Source organism: Microtus oregoni, unplaced genomic scaffold (genome assembly GCF_018167655.1).
Source record: "Microtus oregoni isolate MIOR12 unplaced genomic scaffold, Mior012 000021F_ref0000039, whole genome shotgun sequence".
Taxonomy (NCBI): Eukaryota; Metazoa; Chordata; class Mammalia; order Rodentia; family Cricetidae; genus Microtus; species Microtus oregoni.
This window is the reverse complement of record NW_024543080.1, coordinates 10729224-10751586: the sequence shown is the minus strand read 5'-3', so window position 1 is coordinate 10751586 and position 22363 is coordinate 10729224. Positions and strand designations below refer to the sequence as shown.

Sequence of the window (22363 nt, the reverse complement as noted above, 5' to 3'; positions counted from 1 at the left end):
AATACTTATGAACTAAGTCTCACACTCCAACCCCCAGATACTACACACTTTGGGAACAAGGGGTTCTGTGTTCCTGCTCTATACATTTTCTTCCTCTCCTGGACTCTGCAGAACCAGTACAACACTCAGAAGATTCTACCTTTTAACTAGTGAACCCATTTTCATTGTTTTAGCCTAGTGGGGGACTATTGTCATCTTCTTAGAACCCTGTGTTATATGATCCTTTCTGTTCTTGCAGTTTACCCCCACAGTGCAAGCAAAACTGACACCTATTAAATAGAAAGATAAATATATTAAGCTCTTGCTTCCAGACAGTATCTCCCTCAGTGTAAGTGGCATTAGCTTTCTTCTTTGTTGGTCCCATCATCACTCTGCCTTCACTCGAGGTCCACCTCTGCCTGTCTGTGGTTTTATAAAAAATAATATGAACATGTAGACCAATTCCATAAATTGGTTACCATGAGGTATCTATCAGTAAATGAATGAACAAAAAAATGTTGTGATATAAATGCATAATGGATTTTAAGTCATATGGAAGAATGAAGTTATGTTATTTTTCAAGATAATAAATGGAACTAGAAAGAGCAGAGTAAGAAAAATAAGTTAGACTCAGAAAGACAAATACTACATTCTTTCTCATATGTGAATCCTTGATCTTATGTATAAAATACCTTAAACATATTAAAGTGTATATGTATATATACATATGGAAGTATTAGTATAAGAATCTGAGAAAATAAAGAGGGTAGGGAAGGTGGGAGGGAGATAAAGGAGACTGTCTTAGAAGTTAATATGTTAATATGTTTAAAGTTCAGGATAAATGTAAATGAAAATATATTTCTAAAGTCAATAACTGTGTACATGAATATACCAACAAAATGTTTTTTTATTGGAAAGGTACTAGAGAGATGGTATGGTTTGGACATTAAAGGATAGGTTCACAATGAAAACACCATTTTTTGAAAAAAGTTTGTGTGGATTTACTCAGGACACAACTCAAAAAGTCAGTTAGTATAAACTAATAAGTTTCCAAGTAAAAAAATGAAATAAAAGATTGCCATTTATTTTATAGAAAAATTAACTGTTTTCTTAGAAATTATTATTGTAGTTATTTTTTTGAAGAAATTGAATTTTTATTGGTATACTTCCCTTGAGAACTCAAAAATATGATGTCTAGTATAAACTAATTCAATCTTTAAGTTTTTATGTTCCAACTCTAAACATAATTATGCTAATGATTACTTCACTTAAAAATTTTATGTCTAAACAGATGCTAAAATTATTTATTCACCTTAAAACACACCGTTATTGTCTTTCTTGGCTTTCATTCCAGCACTAAAAAAGTAAAGTACACTTGAAACAGTGTGTGTGCCTCTAAGCAGGCTAATGGCTGCTCAGTTATTGTTTGGGTTTTTAAGCTTTGTCCTTGGGCAAGCAACTGTACAAAGATTAAGTTCTTGGGAAAGATAAACTGCTCCTGGATACCAGGAGATACTGATGGAGAATTCTTTTTGAGGTCTACCTATGAAAATAAGGCAAGTTGCACAAGTATCCTCTACTATAAGGGTGGCTATAGACCAGTAGAGGGAAAGCACACTGATAGAATGGTCCACTCCAGAAAAGCTTTCTACGGACTCCACAAGTTTGCTTCCTCTGATCTCCAAAATCCTGATCATTCAAATCACACAATTAGCAGTTATGTACCGACTGTGACAGCTTTCAGATTGCTCCATTCTGTCATTACTTAATTTTAATTTTGATTCTATTCTTTTCCACGAATGATCTTCCATTAATAATCAAGAGTATAATTTCTTTGCCGGAAGGGACTGTGCTGACCTTGGCATCATTTATAGCTTTGCAGAAAGTATGTGTGAATGAGTAATTACATATTCATTAATAATTGACTATCTATAGTAATGGCTCAGCTTAATCAGCATTGTAAAGACAAAACAAAACAAAACAAAACACCCAGATCTTATACTGGTTTTTGACTCTTATTATTGCTGTCTTTTTCTTTTATATCACTGATTTATTCATTCAGAACAAATGTAAGTCCCCTGTGTTCAAGGCATTGTAGTAGAAACTGGTTAAACAGTGCTGAACAAAAATGGTGCCAAGCTTAAATTCAAAATACAGTTAGATAGTAATAAAACAGACATTGATTATCAAGTGTCATTGGCAACACCTGAGAGACAGTAAAGAGAAGGGATCTCCAAGTAGATGAAGCTTAAGTGGTATTTCAGATGATGCTGAGATAGTCTTCTATGGGGAAGGAACAGAATACGCAAAGAATCAGAAAGAAGGCCAATACGGGCAAAGCAAAGTGAGCAAGGCAGAGTGTAGAGAGGGAGCAGTTAGAGCTGAGGCAGGCGAGCATTTGGGAACTTGGGTGAAGAGCTTAGGTTTTATTTTAAGAATATTTAGAAGCCGTTAAGAAAATGTAAGAAAACAAATACAATATCTCATTTTCAAAATGTCGTTCTGATTTCTTTGTATATGTGAGATGGATCCTAAGTGGAAGCAGTGATAATTGACGTGAATATGTGAGCTCTTATCCTGGCTAGTTTAGAATGGAGATTATAGACTAGAGATAGGTAGAAATGTGACTTGTCACTAGAATAGGCATGTGGATAATGGAAGTGTAAGTGCTCTGGCAATGAGGTAGACAGAATTGTTCATTGAAAATTCATGATGAAAAAACACTAGTGGGCACAGTCTTTAAGAAGGGCATTTAAACTAGATTAAATTGAGATGCCTCCAAGTATAAACACCAGGTAGACTATTGAATGAGGGTGAAGCTTTATCTATATAGTTCAAATGGAGCTAAACTTATCTCCATGACTCACAAGATTGGCAGAATTTCAACATCTTGACTATTCTTTTTTTTTTTGATTTTTTTTTTTTACTATTCTTTAATTCTAAATTTGACCAACCAAATATGACTGCTTCTTGAAGCATCCATCTAAGGATGATCATGGGGAAAATGCCCCACTGCTTCAGTTACTAACTTGGAAAAGTACATTAAGCTGGCATTAGCTGTATTTTTCAATGTGAAATAAAATAAGGAACAACATTAGCCCAAAATCATCATTTGATCCCCTGAAATCAGCCATTTCTGAAACCAAGTGAGTCTGTACTTTCCCCCCGTGTCTTCATTTTACTTAGCTGTTTTAACTTACACTTGTTTAGTGTGATTTCACCCTGAATGTGTTCTAATGTCAACAGAGGAGAACAGCACAAACAAACAGAAAGAGAAGCAACAACAGACTATCCCTCAGGTGATTTAGAGAGGTTGGCCAATGGAGATTTACTTTTATAGTTGCTTATCCAACCAATAAAAATGTCTTTTATTTCTTTAGAAATTTCTTAAGACAGGCTGGAGAGATGGCTCAGTCATTAAAAGTTAAATCAAAGGGACAAGAAATTTTTAAAGTCTTTAGTTTTCTTCTTTACATTACATTGAATTGTGATGAGAAATTTCAGCATATGAATATTACTCAACAATAAAGTTATGATCGTGGATTAACTAAATTACTTAGTGGATAGATGTACCAGAGTCTGTGAGTACTGGCTGATAACACCTTGCATCTGTACTTCCCGCAGCCTTGTCCTTGTCTGACCTGGGAAACTTGCCCAGTGATGTCTGGGAAGTCATTCTTTAGCTTTTTGAGGCATCACCTCTTGGTGTATGACAAACAACCCAGCCCTACTATGTCTGCTCAGAATCACCTTTGTGATGTAACCTAAGCCCCAGATCTTCCAGACAAATCAAGCTGAGCTTGGACTTTTGAAACCACATCCTTGCTAATATTCTTCCTGTATACATTCCTTCTGTTTCTACATTCTAAATAAAATTTCCTGGAATTATTAGTCCAAAAAATCATTTAATCAGAAATCTTTGTTAATCAGGAACTTCCAGACACAGAATTTGCTTCTTGTGACTCAAAACAGATAAGAATAAGTTCTCTGGAACCAGAGAACACTGTGTCCTCTCCTTGGAAGTTCTGCTATCACTAATTCCCAATTTTTAGATGAGGCTTAGTCTGCAGTGAGGAAAATATTCAGTAAACTTCAGTGGAAAAGTAAAAGTTTGTATCTTGTGCATTTTTCATATTTCAAATGTTATATCCTTGAATAGAAAGATAATGGGAGGAACCATAATACAGATCCTCAAGCGTTAGTGTTGTTTTAGAATGTTTAAAAACTCCTAAAATGGGTTTCAGTAAATGTTCTTTCAGCACAAAGGATTCGATGACTATAAAGTGAACAGCTTTAACTGGCCAAACCAGCTAAACTGAGAATGAAACCAATTATAATCTTGTTTCTTTTCTTTGGGGGACGGAATGTATTTTAATTACAACATTTCTCCCTTCCCTTTTCTCCCTTTATATCCTCCTGAATATCCCTCCCTACTCTTCTTCAAATTCATGTCTTTTATATATTGATAAATATATCATGTTCAGTGCACATAATGTTACCCGTATGCATGTTTTCAGGGTTGATCATTTGCCACTGGACAACCAACTGATGTGCTCGTCTCTAAGAAAGAGTGCTTTGCCCATCCCCAGCTTTTCGCAGTTGCTTTATTTTAATCTGTCTTGACTCTGCCCCAAAGAGCAGAGTATTATACAAGTGATCAAACAGAGAAGTCCATGGAAAACCCTAATCAGCAGCCCTGAGAATACAGGTTGTTTGTAGACAGAGAAAGGTACTAAGAACAATGACTAACTTTAATATTTCTATTGAGGACCGTGATATAAAGCATTGATTCAAATGTTCATAAGTAATTCTATACCGTCATAATGCTTTATTTAGCCAATCTCTTGGCCATTAATGAAACAGATTACTATCTATGATCATGATTTGACATAATCTTAGAGAATAGATTCTATAAATATTCACAAAATGGATACAAAAACAATTTATAAATTTATTGAACAGATAGAAAAATAGGTGAATGAGTCATAAGCTACAGTTTTTCTTTACCATCGCAAATATGTTTGAAGTGGAAAGAATCAATAACTGGAAAGTTGCAGCTGGCATAAAAGAAAGGTCAAAGAAAAATAATTAAAACTAAGAGACTATGAAATGTTTTCTACATTTCTTAGAAGCACAATAGTTTCTGGTACTCGTGAATGAAAACTAGTGGGTTGCTTCTTCTTAAAAGATACTATAATCAATTAGGAAACCCTTATTTGCTTATAGTGTACAAGTCTTTACTGTACAAACACTTTAATTATGTTTGCTGTCCTTTGAAAAAGTGGATCTAGAATGAGAAATTAGGAATAAAACAGCAAATAAAATATTCAAAGACAGAAGTAGCATCAAGGAGACACTGACTCCTAAGAACTAGTAATTATGAAAAGGTGAATGTGTACTACATCAAAATGAATGGATTTAGGTTCAAGACTTCTCTTTAAAGACATCACTAAAATTGTGTTAGAAATAAGAGTAAGGAAAAGCTCAAACACTGATAAAAGGTAGGAAAAAATTTCCTTAATAGATGAGAGATTCATTTCATATCTTGAACTCAGACAACAAAAGAAAAATAACTGAAGTACAATTAATAAACTTAGGGATTGATATTTGGGTTCAACTTGTAGACCCAAAAGTCAAAGCAGCCAGTCACTGGCTCAACGTCAGTCCAAAATGGCGATCCTGCCTCCAAGAATCTCAGAAGGAGACTGTGTCTGAGAGCTGATTTCTCCCACTTTATAATCCTCTCTAGTCCTGGGATTAAAGGCGTGCACCACTGGGATTAAAAACAAACACCACCCAGTTTCTATGGCAACTAGTGTGTCTATTAGGATTAAAGGTGTGTGTTAACCCTTGCCTGGCTGTAAGACTGACCAGTGTGGCCGCTTTACTCTCCGGATCCCCAGGCAAGCTTTATTTATTAAAATACAATTGAAATGCCACTAAAAGTAGCTGGCTAGAGAGATGACTCAACAATTCAGTACTGACTGCTTTTCTACAGTACCTAGGCTCTATCCAAGCACCCAGTTCGGGCAGTTTACAACCACCTGCCACTCTAACTGCAGGGAAAACAAATAATTATTTATCTAGTTTTCCTTTAATCCATGGAATCCAATTAGTGCTGCTTATATTGGAATAAGGTGTAGAGTGTTGAGGAAACTTGGGGATTGGAAGTGAAGTGTAGATATGACCAAGATACATTGTATACATGTATAAAATTTTCAAACAAGAATACATTTCTAAAAAAGGGTAATACTTTAAAGGAACAATTTAAAGTTCTAATGAAATACATCAAAGAAGTCCTAAATTAGTTACTTATTTTGTGTGGCCCTCTACATTTGAAGCATGTTAAATCAAATCCTAACATGGAAATGTGTGTCTCTGTGTGTGTATGTGTGTGTGTGTCTCTGTGTGGGTCTCTGTGTATGCAGGCCATGTGTGTGTCTATGTGTACGTCTGTGTTTTGTGTTTGTATGTGTCTATGTGTGTGTATGTTTATGTGTATGTATATTTGATACAGAAAAGCAAAAATGCAATATTTCCAAGATAAACTCAAAGAAGACTAGAATCCTAGATGTATTGGATGTACTGAATGTACATTCTGAACAATATATGAGTTCAGAATTCAGTAAATATGGTATTATTAAGCTATTTATCTTAAAATGAGAGATCTGAAGATAGACTGCTTTGGAGGGCATTGAATTCCATATTTAAAAGTCTCCATAACAATGAAAAACTATAGAGAAATGAGGAGGAAGACCTTGTGAAGAAGAAGACAGATATTATAGATTTCACTGTTTGCAGCAACAAATTAAGGGATTTTTGGAGCAGCCAGAAGCTGAAATAGATAAGGATAATTCTTTGCTATAGCCTTTCCTGGCACAGCTGACACTTGGTTCTCCTACTTTTGCCTTTTAAAACAGTTAAAGAAAAAAATATTCTATTGCTTTAAACCACACAGTTTTGTGGTCATTTTCTATGGTAGCCCCAACAAACTAATGTCACAAAGATCGACACTCACTGTTGATTTATATAAGGACGCAGCAGATGCTTGTCATCATCAACTTAGACCATGAAACCCAATATGGTCAAGTTCAACAGAACCACCATATATGGGCTGCCCATGCATGCACCTCAGATGCTACTTATAGAGTGAAAACTAGTTTGAGCAATGGAAGATGTTATACACCTCAGTTAGCAGGCTGAAACTGCATTCGTGGAGGAGCTGGTCTGACAGGTAAGCATGGGACTGACTATTGTACCATAGTAGTCCTAAGAACACTGATTTTTATTTTTGGAAGGAAATGATTTGATTATTTAATTTAAACACGCACGTGACTCAGTTATATATACCACAATTTTTAAATGCAAAAGGCAAAGCCAGGGTCTTAAAAGCTAATTATATTGAATCAGAAGTGTTTTCTCATGCAAATGCAAATGGTACTGATTAAAAAATAATGATATCAATAATATTTTAAAGTTTATATCACCTGTCCATATAAATATAGTATAACAGTAATAAAATTGCAAAGAACAAATGTATAAAGGTTATTTTCAATATATATTACTGATAAAGGTTTATATATAAAAGAACAAAATCATTAACAAACACTAACAGAAAAGAAATGTACACAGCAGATAACTATTGTGAAATTTAATTAATAAATAGGGAAATGAAAATTAATTCCTTAGTGAGATACAGGCTGCTAGCATGACAAATTTGAATAGTCAAATTGTTAAATTTTAAGGACTAGATCAAGATTTCTCATTGAGCTTACCATTCTCTCAATCTGATGACTTCTTTCTATAAACTCTCTTGATGACCTCACCCCATAATTTTCTTTGTATTTGATGTTTGTGACTTGAAAAGAGGCGAGGTAATAGAATGACTTATCATCTGAAAGGCAAGAATGGAAGATCCTGGGTTACATGTGGGGTGTTCCTCGTTCTCACCCCTGATAAATCTATTTCCATTTAAAACAAAAGTTATTGTAGAACTCAAAAATCCCGGCTTCTAATTTCATCATATCGTTGCAGTTAGCCAAAACAGAAAACTCAGTTCCAAAAGAATGCTGACTGATACACACGCACATGCACATCAAAATTATCCTACATTTGACATGCAACATATAATGAAAAATCAACATCAAAAGAAATCATAAAAGTCATGTGCCTTATTCCTTTGAACTGTTAATATAGATTTATTACATGCAGGATTTTGATGACACAATTGCCCAAATTTTAAAAATCTATTCTCTTTATAAATTCCCCTATCACCAGCAATCTAGTTTATGCTTTTGCTATCAAGACAATACATACTTCTTGTGAGTACCGCTGCCTCTTCTCCCATTCTTCACACAGTAGCCGGTTCTGTGGAGAGCTGTCCTCGAGACTGCCAATTTGGTGATTTACCTGCTTACCTAAAGCCTTTCCATTTCTGCATTATCATGGGAAGGAGTCTTCTTTTCTGCATACTTAGATTTTGTGTTGAAGCAACAGCAAAACTGTGCTTTTCTTTCTTTAGCATCTCCCTCAAGATTTGGTTTCTACTGTTACTTTCCCTAGAAACCTCTTCCATAGGGTGTTCTCTACAGTTTCATCCTCTTCTTGACATTACCTCTTTTCAAGATGGGATTGAGAGCACTCGCACTGAGCCAGCAACCACAACTAAAAAGCTATACAATACTTTGAAGAGCGCCTACTGTGGTATTCTAAAAGTTTATGCTTTTTTTTTTTCAATAAGAGGCCAAATTCTGGAGAGGAACTTTGGACTACTTTTCTTTCAAAGAGGCAGAAACATTTCCGATAATATTAGCAAAAGAACCCAGAACCATAATTGTCCTAAGCTTTTTTTAAAAAGTACTAAATTAAGAAATAGCTATTTCAATACTCTGTACTTACAAAGCACACAGCATTTTGTGTTAAAATTCTCATTTTAATTTAATTACAGTTTCATTTGAGAACATTTTTAGATCAAAAATTATATCAAAGATCTGAAATTAGTAAGAATTACATTTATAAGAGAACAAACATGGCCTAATACTAATACCTACAATTACTTAATGTTACTATTTGGTTTATTTTTTTCTGTTTAAACTGTTGTTTAATCTAGCTGAGATGGAATACCACCACAATTTTATATCTTCTTGTTGTTTATGAGTTAATTCTAAGAAATTTTTCTGTTTTTTTTTTCTTTTCCTTTCCTTTTTTTTTTTTTTTTAATGGTCTCTCTAAAAAATTCTGGCTGTTCTGGAACTCACTCTGCTGACCAGGCTGGCCTCAAACTCACAGAGATTGCCTGTGTCTGCTCTCAGGATGCTGGGACTAGAGGTATGCACCACCATGCCAGCTAGTATTTTGTTTCTTATTGTTCACTTAAAAGTTGAAAAAGATGCATAACCAATTATTTTTACCTAAATAATTTATACTGCATTTGATTGTATATATGGTTTCACTTTTATGATCACGGCTTAATTCTTTTTCATGCGTGTAGGTGAATGAACCGATATTTGTCAAGTTTGTAGCAGACACCACGTTCTAATCAATCACTTTTTACATGCAGTGTCTTAATGGATCCAGACTGTATCTCAATGCATATTGTCACATGATTTTATAACTGAGTTATTTTATAAGAGCTTCTATTATTTTCTTCAATGACAGGTATTTTTTAGGGATGTTTATATCTATTTATATCTCAATACATTTTAGTATATTAAAACATCAAAAAATAAAAAGGACTTGTGGGAGTCACTAAATTTTTAAACAAAGTGTCAGTCATTTATGTTTATAAATATGTTAAGACAAATGTAAGTGGATCTTAGCTGTGTGTCATGTGACTTATCCTGATACTATTTTCTTTTTTTTTTTTTATTGAGAAAAGGAGAAAAACAAAAACAAAAACAAAAAACAAGTTTCCACCTCCTCCCAGCCTCCCATTTCCCTCCCCCTCCTCCCACCCTTCTCCCCCTCCTCCCACCCTTCTCCCCCTCCCCCCACTCCTCTCCCCCTCCCTCTCCAGTCCACAGAGCAGTCCGGGTTCCCTGCCCTGTGGTAAGTCCTATTTTCAATACAGTTAGAATTAGTTCTGAGTTTTCCTTTCTCCCCCAGTCATGATATAATTTTCCTTTCAAACATAATGTTGGCTTTGGCTTCTTCAAGATATTTTTGGGATAACATTTTTATATAATAAGCTGTTACTTTCTCTTTTCTGCCCCTCCTTTTTTTCATTTCCCTTCTCCTTTGTTCTAACCCCTCTTCCTTCCTTCCTTCCTTTCTTCCTTCTTACTTTTATTTCTTTCCATGTCTTTATTTCTTTGTGGTATGGGGGATCTGAATCCACAACCTAGCACCTCCTAGGCAGTTGCGCTTCTACTGAACAATATTCTGAGCACTCTTTACTTTTAATCTTGAGATAGCCTGTTCATTGGAAGTGGCTGACCTTGACTTCACTCTGTAACTCAGGCAGTCCTTGAACTTGTAATTCTCCTGCTGCAGTTTCTTGGATACTGGGACTACTAGCTAAGACTACTGAGTCCTATCTATCACAAGCTTTCTATAGGAGATTCAGAAATGTATTGATTCTGAGAAGAGTACTCAACTTGATGCTATTTGTTCTTATTTTGAAAATATTTTTTTGTTTTTTTAATTCTTAGTGTTTCATTTACATGTGCCTATCAGTGTAGTCTTTATTTAAAATTTTAATATTCAGAAATGTGTAATGTAGACTTTCTGTTCTTAGCAAACTATACTTTTACATGAATGAAAACTATATTTACTATTCAATGTCATCAAGATGTCAAATTTTATGCAACAGAGTGCACTTGTACACTCGAGGCATGACCTGAAGACTTACCTTCAACAACGAAATGAGTGACAATGCCGATTGTGATTCCTATGATTGCTACAATTGCCAACGTAAACAGAGAGAGTCGAATAGGGTCCCAAAATTGTTGCTCTCTTCTTTGGTACTCAATTCGTGGGTATTCAGTTTCTGAAAATTCAACTGGTCTGAGATAAGACAATAAAAAATAGTAGCAATTCATTAGACTTCATCATGGTTCATTCTCATGGGCATTTCCTTCCTTTCTTTCTTTCTTTCTTTCTTTCTTCCTTTAATTGAAAATAGATTCAGTGGGGAAAGGATTGCAGGAGTCAGAGGAGACGGAGGACAACAGGAGGACATGACCACAGAAACTTGCACATTTTTTCGTTTTCATTGCTAAATTCTTTTTTTCTTTATTTTATTTTTTTTAAAAAAACAAACTATCTTTTTTCATTTTGCATACCAATCCCAATTCCCACTCCCATTCCCTCCACCTTCCCACAGACCCCACCACACCATACACTCCTCAGAGAGGGGAAGGCACATTGTTTTGGGGAAGGTCATATCTAGGTTGAGAAAGGTATCCATCCTAAGAGAATAGGTTCCCAAAAAGCCAGTACAAGCAACAGGGACGAATCCTGGTGCTTTGTCAATGGCCCCACAGTCTGCCCCAGCCATGCAACTGTCAACCACATTCTGAGAGCCAAGTTTGGGTCTATGCTGGTTCCTCCCTGTCCAGCTGGAGCTGGTGAGCTCCCATTAGCTCAGGTAGACTGTTTCAGTGGGTGTGACCATCATAGTCTTGACCTCTTTCCTTATATTCTCACTCTTCCAACTCTTCAACTGGACGTTGGGAGCTTAGTCCAGTTCTTCAATGCAGGTCTCTGTCTCTGAAACAGGTGGGTTTCTTACGTTCATTTCTTTGCCAAACAATTTGCCTTGCTAAGTAGCACTAGGTTCCTTGAATCTCAGCGAGAACACCGTAGTGTGCTTACCCTCCCCAAACCACAAGCACAGCACATATTATAGCTAACTTCTATCAATGGGATGATTCCTTTGCACCAATTTTTGTGTGACATACTGGAAATTTAAATACTTGGTAGTGAAATATAAAGATCAAATTCAAAATTTTTTATTTGTAAGAAATATTTTGTGTCATTTAAAGAAGGAATATTTTAAGCACAACTTTGCATGGTTCCATCGGTTACAATTGATTAAAAATAAAAGACTTTAAGACTTAAAATAATCTTAAGAAATTCTTAACAATTGGTTTTTAAAGTAACCATATGGGAGAGGGAGAGAGAGAGAGAGAGAGAGAGAGAGAGAGAGAGAGAGATCAGGGGTTAAGAACATTTGCTGCTCTTCCAGACGACCTAGATTTGATTTCCAGTACCCTCATGGTGACTCATAATCTGTATCTCCAGTTCCAGGGTATCCACCTCCCTCCCTCTTCTGGCCTGTGCAAGTACTGCATTCATGTGGTGCACAGATATGCATGTAAGCAAAACACCCATACACATAAATAAAATAACATAAATACAAAACAGTTTTCAGAAAAGTAGAAGTATCACTTTCAAGACATGACCAGGGTTCATTGTATTTTATTGGCATCTCTAACAAAATCTCACAGCTTGCAAGTTGTGTTCAGGGCACCTGAGACTTGTCCCATGTGTTCATTTGTCCCAGATTCCCCAGCGCACTACTTTTTCTAGGAGCAGCGCATCATTGAGACCATCATTTTCCCACACAAAAGCTGCTATGTACTTAATTTCTGATTCCTCAAATAGCATTCAGTGATATGTTTTTGCTTTTCATGAAAACCTTTGACAAATATGAAATGAAAATGTTCACTAATGCAAAAGCAATCTTCGTGTTGTTACCTGTGACATTAAAGTACTTCACAAATCACCATAGGTACCTAAAGGTTTTGATATTTGTTTTGCCTTTAGCATCTTTGTGCATTCGTAGAGGAGACAGATACGGAAACAAGATGCTGCAACTCAGCTTTTCAAAGGTTATATAAGAAACAATTACTTCTTTGGAGGAGGTATAAGGTAGGAGATTATTTTTATCAAGAAGGCTACAGTGTGTGTGTGTGTGTGTGTGTGTGTGTGTGTGTGTAAGAGAGAGAGGGGGGGGTTTCTTTGTTTGTTTATTGAGAAAGATACTCACTAAATAGCCCTGACTGAGTTGGAACTCGCTGTGTAGACAAGATTGGTTGTCTCTGACTTGAGGGCTCTTGGATTAAAGGGGTGTGCTTCTGTACCCAGCTTAGGCTACACTATTAAAAGTTTGAGGAATAAAAGTTCACTTGATATTTAAAAAGAAAAGAAACAGAGAAAACAGAATGTAAAAAAGAAAAACCAGAAGGGCGAGATGTGAGAAAGTGTTCACTACTAATAATTGGTACCTTTTGCCTTAAAGAACTTATGTTCTGTAAAATACTTGCAGACAGGAAGCCATTCCAATACCACAGTACTAAAATGGGACAGAGTAGAATAGGTTGTAAACTGTAAACTCAGAAGTGTGAGGTTTACAATACCAAAGAGGTGGAAATTTCCCTGCTGGAGCTGGGCAACCAAAGTTCTAATCAGATAGGATAAATCACACAGATGGGAATAGTAGTAGGGATTAGTGACAGGTGGAGGTCATGTTGAAGACTCAAGAGAGAGGTGGAGGTCATGTTGAAGATTCAAGAGAGAGGTGGCAAATGCCTGAATTGAGGTCGCAATGTGGGAAGGAAAGGAACACACAGATCTAACTCTAATCTTTGAGTCTTACGGAGTGATTGACTGGGTCTGGGGCAAAAAATGATTAGTAGCTCACTCTTGGGGATGTCCAGGCAAATTATTGTTATTATTAAGGACAATTAACGGAAAAGAAAGAGCTTCCAATTAAGCATCAATAACGCAAATATGGTGGTTACCCTGAGCTAGCTGGAAACAATGTCTTTATGTTTCTAGTATCATCAATACCTATGTATATTTCGATGAGAACAGCTCTTAAGGTTGCACAACCCAACCCAGAAGAAAAATGGCTGAGTTCCCATGAGCACTGCTTTCTTTCTCACCCACAACACACCTATTCTCAAAATCTATGCTGGTAAGTATTCCTGATTGCTTGTGTATGTGCCTAGTATTGTCATTCATTTGTATTCCTGGTCCCCCTTTCTCCATGTTTTCTTGATTTCATTCCTGCAGCCTGAGTCTTTCAAAAATCAGGAGAATCAAATTTTACCAAATTTCTTGTGGTGATAGCTAAGCATCGCATGATCAAAGAGACACCATTGTAAAGATTTGTTTCTCTTCTATCACAGCCATTTTTAATTTTGAAACAAATTTCTTCTATTGTTGACAACTTGTTTTCAGTCTAATAGGTCTCAAGTAAGAAATTCTCTCTCATAAAAGTTGAAAGGAGTTTTGCCTAATATGTGTGTGCTGTGAAGTACAGCCTACAGGAACAGAAGGAAGATGCCATGCCACCCAGTCACTTAGGAAGTAATGCTCATCATCTGCCAGAGGCCGTGGAAGTATACAGCAGTTGACAACTAGGATTTGACAGGTCTATCCACCAGATGGATAACTCTCTGATGGGGAACCTCACTGGGAAAACACAGTGGGGCCACTGACTGTGCGTGACTGTATTTTTTCTTAACTAAGAACAGCTATAAGTATTTTCCCCACTGCTTGTGCACACATATAGCTGTGTATAGTCAGGAAGACGATCTCTGCTTAACTTTATAACTCTGATAAATAGAAATAATGCTAGGACAAAAACAGCCTTTTACACATTTAACTGCTTTTAGACTTCAGAACAAATTCAAAGCAAACTGGTTGCCCCTGGAGACAAATACACAAGGTCAGTTTCCCTGGTGTTTATTGTTGATTCGAGATCAGTACATAAAGCAACTTGAGTAGACATAACTTTCTCAGCCATGGACCTTCTGCACATACTCAAAACCTCAAGGTTCGGCCAACTAACTGGTTATTGTTTAAGGTCTGAATTTCAATGTCACTTTCTGTCTAGGACCCCTGACCACTGAGAACTGTGTGCTTACTTTACTCACTGACCGGTCAGTGTTACCTCCCTGTCCTGAGAGAAACTATCACAGTTTGGCTGTTTCTTATTGTTTACTCAAGGAGCTGAGTGACCCTGAAAATGTGATGCATATTTGTGCAGAGATTTTGTCTGTTAGAAGCAGAAGAGGTGTAGGGGGAATTAGGAGAGAAATGCAAGAGGGGTGTGTATGTGTGTGTGATGGTAGGGAGATGTAGCCAAATGTGCAGAGAGAGGAGTGTGAGGGAGGAGTAGGAGAGATGAGTGTGTGTGTGTGTGTGTGTGTGTGTGTGTGTGTGTGTGTGTATCGAAAGAAATTGCAGAGAGAGAATTAGGAGGAAGATGTGAGAGAAGGTATGTGTGAGTGCTGAAAGGGAGATGTGGCTGAATGTGCAGAGAGAAAGAATTGTGAAGAGATGCATCTGGGTGGGTAACGAGACACAGAGAATGTGACTGTATAGAAGAGAGACGTATGTGAAGGAAAAAGTATATGACTGTGTGGAGAGAGATGTGACTATGTAAAGGAGAAACATAAAACTGTGTAGAGAATTATGAAGATAGATGCAACTCTTTATTGAGATGCATGGCATGTAGAAGATAGATGTTGCCTGAGAAAGAGGTAAAACTGTGTGAAGAGATGTAACTGTGTGTACAGATGTATGGCTGTGCAGGAGAAAGATGTATGTAAGGAGAGATAGGTAACTGTATGTAAACAGATGTAACTGTGCAGAGAGATTGTCAAGAAAATGAGATTATTCAGGGTGAAGTAAAAGATAAGGTTATCCCAAGCAAGCTTGGGCTTCCTTATTTACTCCTCAGATAGAAAAGTCTGGCCCTTGCTGCATTTGTGTGTTTTTTTTGCATACCCTGGAGGTGGCCTTAGAGCTGGCTTTCCAAAAGGCTGCAGGTATAGTTCCTTGCTGCTCTGAGAAAGCATTCTTTTCACTACCCTGGGTGCAAACCTTGGAACTGACATCACCATGCTGCAACATTATCTTATGATTTTGACATGAATTACTTCCTCAAGCAGTCCGTGTGTTGGAGAATTGGTTCCCCAATGGTGGTGTGTCAAGAAGAAAACATTCTTTGCCATGACATTCAGTCACAATATTATCATCAACACATTCTAAGAACAAGGAAGCAAGTCCACCATGAACAGACACCTCTGAAACCATGAGTCCACCATGAACAGACACCTCTGAAACCATGAGTCCATGTAAACCTTTCTTCCTGTAAGTTGTTTATTCCAGACATTCTTTTCATATCCGTGAAAAAAGCATAGAACACTCCAAAGAGGAAAATCTTCACAAAAATCCAGAAAAGTAGTACTCAGAAGAGTTGACCGTACACCTCACCAACTCTACCACTCTGGAGAATGGACCCTGCTCTTCCCCAGGCACCTGAACGGTCTCTGCTAGCAGAGGTGTAGGTTGAAACAGCTTTAAATACACAAGAGTGGTAGAGCTGGCCTCACAGTCTGCTATGTTGTGACATGGGCAAGGGAGAGATAGCACCATGTTCCTCGCCCCTCGTCACCTACTGAAGGTGAGAAAAGCTGGTCCTGGGGTCGTGTGACTGAGAGAACTGACCCTACCCCTCAGCAGCTACAGCTTTTGCTGGAACAGACCCTGAACCTAGCCCAGGCAGCATAAGAGAGCTGACCCCATTGGTGGAGGCACAGGAGATCTGGTACCCTCAAAAGTATTTAGGAGATCTGGTCCTACAATTCACCTACCATGTTATGGAGTGAGCCAGGAAGAGACGACCTCTCTCCTTCCTCACCCCTCCCTGCCTATGGTGGGCGAGAGAGTTGTCCCTGAGGTCACGAGAGTGGGAGAATGGACAGTATTCCGCAATGGCAACAGCACCTTGGAAAGCAGGCCCTGGCCCTTGCCTAAGCAGCACAATAGAGCCGGCCCTTTGGCAGGAGTGGGCCTGGGGGCATGAGAGCAATGACTGACCCCACTCCCCTCTCCTGCCATGTGGTGGTATGAGTGAGAAACAATTGCCCTCCCTCCCCTTGCTACTTGTGGCAAGTGGGAGAACTAGTCCTGAGGCCATGAGAATGGGTGAACTGGTTTTGCCCTCACCAGCTGAAGCACATGTAAGAGTGGGCACTCTTGGCACCTGACCTAGGCAGCATACTAAAACTGACCCTGTTGTGTTAGTGAGGGTACAGGTGAGCTGGGCTTTTGAGCATGAGAGCAGAAGAGCTGCCTCATATGCTTTGGACTGGCAAGGGTAAGGGAGATATGCCCTCCCCTACCTGTTGCCACTTGAGACAGGTGGGAGAGCCAATCTTGGAGACATGAAGAGGAAGAGCTTGTTCTGCCCTCACCATGTTCAGACATATGGAGAGAAAGTTCTTTGCTTTACAGTAGAACTAGCCATGGTGGTATTGAGTATAGGTGAGCACACAGTAGAGCTAGCCATGGTGGTGTGAGCGTGGGTGAGCACACAGTAGAGCTAGCCATGGTGGTGTGAGCGTGGGTGAGCACACAGTAGAGCTAGCCATGGTGGTGTGAGCGTGGGTGAGCACACAGTAGAGCTAGGCATGGTGGTGTGAGTGTGGGTGAGCATGGCGCAAAGGTGTGAGAACAAAAGAACTGGCCCTATTCTTGCTGTCTACTGCTTTGGATGAGCTAGTCAAGGCAGTGCTGGAGAGCTTGCCTGGGTGGTAATGATTAGGGAAAGCTGGCAGGCTGACCCAGCTACCACCCAGGCCCAGAACCAAGAATAAGAGGTAGCCCACCTCAGCATCTGCGTCATCTATGAAGCGCTGGAGCTTGTGAAGGGGCCAGACCTTCAGATCCAAAGCTACAGGATCTCTATGACCTAAGTCAGTAATAAAATATCCAAGAGGAGCCCCAGTGAGGGCCCAGTATCAGTACTGTAGCAGAAGCCAGAGGCCTTCAGTCAGGCCAACAACTCATTGCAATGAACATTTACAAGTAAAAATGTAGGGACTAAAGGGTGTATGGTGTAACTCACTGGGGCCACACTACATCTTACATCCTGAGATTTTTGTTTGTTCGTTAGGGGAAATTTGTTTGTGTTGATTGCTCCAATACCGCCAATAGAGTCTGATCTCAGTTCAGAGGGCAAGATCCACATTCAGATTCAGAGGGAGATAGAGGGTATTCGATGGAGGAAAAGAAGGAGATAAGGGGTAGGGTAGTTATTTCGATCAGGGAAAGAGGAGGGTGATCATCTCTGTGTAACTCCATGGATCTCTCAGGTTTATTCTCTAGTATTTATTCTAAAGTTTTGTTTTTTAAAATAAAACAATAAAATAAATCACAATATCAGGCCCACAATATAGGGTGCCACACACAGGACACCGTTTATAGATAGATTTTTCTTTGGGCCACCTTCACGCAAAAAAGTACACTGAGATTGACAATTATGAAAACTTGGTCTATAGGTTTAAATTAACCAAAAGGAGTCAGAGTCAGAGAGACGCCATGGAGCCACCAGAGTCAGACATGCCAAATCTTTGTTGGTAAACCACTGCCACATGGCGATATATAGATTAATAGAAATGGGTTAAATTAATATAAGAGTTAGCCAATAAGAAGCTAGAGCTAATGGACCAAGCAGTGTTTTAATTAATAAAATTTCTGTATGATTATATCGATTCTGGGTGGCCGGGATAAACAAGAAGCTCCTCCTTCTACACTTGAGTTACATACACTCAAAGGATTCTACATCCTACTATAGAGAGACTTGCATATCTATGCTTATAACTGTTCTTTTCAAACTAGCAAGGAACCAGAACCAGCCTAAATGTTCATCAACAGATAAATGGATAATGGCAATATGGTGCATATACACAAAGCATTTTCATTCACTTATAGGGAATATTTGAAATTATAAAATTTGCAGGCAAATAGAATTGGAAGATATCAAGTGAACCAATCAAGGTTCTTTCACAAGGACTCGGTCTCTCATGTAAAAATATGCCCATGAAAATAAACAGAGACAACAGCTAGAAAACTATGAAAGGGTACCTTGTGACTAGAAAAGAAAAAAAGAGCATTGAGAGAGAGAAGTAGGAAGAGAAAAGAACAATGTGGAAGAAGAGAATACTGCCAAAGGATAAGGTCACAAGAAGAGGAGGGAGGGTAAGGAGTTAATGCAAAAATCAAGCAAAGTGAAATACGTATGAAAAGTGTACTGCTTTGTAAGCTTACTCATCTTTAATTAACAAAACGATATCTCTCTCAATTAGAAACAAAGCCAAAGATGTGTATCAAATAGATGTGGACGTTAGTTTGACTCAGCATTACAAATGAAAGAAAAATTGCCAAGGGTTTAAGGACATATGAGAAGATACCTTTGAAGTCTGTTTAAATACACTTTAACTGTCTGTGACAATATTACCTAAATCTTTTTGATCATTGTTATATGACTTTCTCAATGAGCTTATTTCTGTTTCTTTCTAGTGCTATTAAAACATTACAAGGAAATACAATACAATTAACTTGAACCTTGTAAATCGAATAAATCAGATAAAAATTCAATCAAGATGAAGATTTAAATATTTAACTCTCCTGAGCACTAATGAAATGCAAATAACCAGATGTAAATTAAATGTGATACAGTCTTCTATGTGCAGCATAAATATTTATGCACTAATCAAATGTTCTCACAACAGTCACCCAGAGGGGAGATTCTTCCAATGTCTTACACATGTTCTAACATATTTTTATTCAAGTTGGAGCACAGATAAACATTAGAGATTCTTCTTGGGCACAAGCCATTCTACTTCTTGCCAAAAACCCATCATTTCTGGGCATGCCCATGAATCTATCTCTTTATTAGTATCTCTTTTGCATGAGTTAATTGAGGTTAATGACCCTCCTTAACACATATATCTTCATACACGCAGTGATACACATGGAGCTCAGTGAACTATAGCAGGAGATAAAATATGTGATATTCACTTTAAGGGCAATTTTGAACACTGAAAGGGAAAAGCGAATCTCAGCAAAACCAACAGGCAGATTCTTTCTAGGGCAAATAACATTGCAGTTTATTAAATTGTGCTGGTTTTTCTTTCAAGTCTAACTTAAACACCCCAGCTTCCGCTGACCTTGCTGAGGCTTTTACTTTGGATAGACTAAAAGTGTTTTTAAGAAGTTAGGAGGTCAATTTCCCCTTGCCTCTTCCCTCTCTCCACCTATTCTTTCTGGTGTAGCATTTAATCTCAAAAACCACTAAGTCAGATAACAGCGTGAGTGACAAAATTACACACATAGGGACTAACTTCATGATAGGATTCTAAGTATGTGTATCATCACTTACCTATATGTACAATCACAGTATAAAATATTTTATAATTCAAGTTATCTTGTGTCCCTTGTTCTCGCCTAAGTAATTATTTATCAACTATTAAAATGCTTAGGTCTGGGGTTTTGCATCACAAATCTCTTCCTTTTTTCTGTTTTTCTAATTCCTTTTGTTTTTGAGACAAGATCTTGCTGTGTATCTTGGACTGACCTAGGTAGGTCTTGTGTATACATATATGAAATTGGCAAAAAAACAAACTTAACAAACAAAAACTAAAAAACACTGATATATACTTAATTATGATGAAAATTGGTATAGAAAGTGGAGGACACACATATTCCTATAACAGGGAAACCTTATCTCGTGTTTAGAATCAGGTATGGCTTCTCTAAAGACAAATAAACAAGGCAGCCAGAAGATTCATCTCATTGAACCAGAAAAAGCAGAAGCATAGGGGCAAGCATGCTCCAACAAAACAGCTCAGGATTCAAAAGTTGAACTGCCAGTGTCTGGCAAAGTAAGCATATACACAGACACACAAACACAAACTCACACGTGCACACACACGTACACACATACAAACACACACATGCACACACCCGCACACATTTAAAATGCAGTTCTTTTCCATGAACAGTGATGTTTTGAACTTAGCTTTCTACATGGTTTTCAGGTGAAGAGATTTGTATTTTATTAGTATTTGGCAATCTAGTACAGAGGGAGGAGCTGTGATTAAGATATAAGTGCCCTAGATAAAGGAGATCAGCAGTGTTCTCATTTACAACTCACATAATCTGCATATTCAATAAACAAAATTAACATGTCCTAGAATTTCTCTGTCCCACGACAGAACGTTCACGTGTGAGATAATGATTGGGTTGGAAGGCTGCATGCAAAGACATCGAAGAGCTCGTCATTCTTATCATTTTCCCTTCAAAACTGTGCCTTATTTATTTTCTATTGTTTTGTCTTTAATACATCCCTATCACAGTTTCCCTTTCCTCTGCTCTCCTCCGCCTCCCTTCTCACCCAGATCTACTCCTCTGGAATTTCCCTTCGGAAAAGAGCAGGCCTCCCAGGGATAGCAACTGAACACAGCATAACAAGATACAAAAAGATCAGGTGCAAACCCTCAAATCAAAGCTGGGCAAAGTCTTGCAATTCAAACTAAATTTTTTTAAGATTTATATTTTTTAAAAAGATAATTTTTGCATTTAGAGGCTCACTAATAATAAAAATCGCGTAATCTATACACGTTTTAGGAAATTGTGCCATGTAATTCTGGAATAACAAACAATAAGGTAGTTGAATTTTGACTTTTTAAATTTTAAATATAACTTACAAACTGCGTTTTGTTTAAGGGTTAAAATTAAATTTTGTCTTTGTGAGAATGCCAGAAATTTTTATTATTGGTTTCATATTCAGATAACTCCTACTTGTAGTTTCATATATAAATCCATATATAAATTCCATATATAAATGAAATTGCTTTTCTATTCTTTTGAAAAGCTGTTAATCAACTACTTTCCCTGTATTTTCTCAATGCAGAAAGCAGCTAAACATTACAGATACAACATTAATTTTCCAAACATTATATATATGTGAATAAATGAAAAGGCAATTTCAACGAACTGATTCTATTCTAACTAATATTTATGTAATTATTCTAATGCTCAGGTAACACATAACATATGCAGGAAACTCAGTTCTGGGCTCCAAGAACAATTTAATAGATGCCTTGTTTGATGTGTAATATATTAAATAGACATTCAGGAAAATAGTACATTTTTTATTAATTTAGCTAAAGGGGAATCTCAGTGATTCCTGAATTCTTGGTTCAGTTAAAAACATTTTTGATGTGTCTGGGATGTAGAATGATGGTCAAGTTTGAACTAAGATGCACAGATATCAGAAACACCTAGCTGGGTTTGTTCATGTTAATGACAGCTGATTCCTCCATGTTTCTGAATCTCTCGGCTAATTGTTCAAATTTTGAACAAGAGAACACTGTGAAAGTTAGAGGAAACAAATTTCTCACCACTCAAAAGCTTGACTAATTTTGTAAACACAGCAGAGGGAAGTGAATAAACCATTTCTCAGACGTTGTCATATTAGAACAACTTATCTGCAAATAGTGTTTGATGTTCTTTCAACAGCTTCTGTTAGGATAAAAAGATGGCCAAGCGAGTTAAAATGTGATAAAATTGGTGACTTGTT

General features: G+C 37.4%; 1 protein-coding gene across 1 annotated transcript in view; it reads right to left on the bottom strand.

Moving 5' to 3' along the window:
• Positions 1 to 22363, bottom strand: part of LOC121460966 (transmembrane protease serine 11F) — a 44412-nt gene that overhangs the window by 15231 nt on the left and 6818 nt on the right. Inside the window, exons 2-3 of the mRNA XM_041671665.1 lie at positions 10829 to 10983; positions 7755 to 7873 (exon numbers count right to left, since the gene is read on the bottom strand). Of these exons, the coding sequence (XP_041527599.1) occupies positions 7755 to 7873; positions 10829 to 10983 (274 nt within the window). The remainder of the gene's footprint in view (positions 1 to 7754; positions 7874 to 10828; positions 10984 to 22363) is intronic.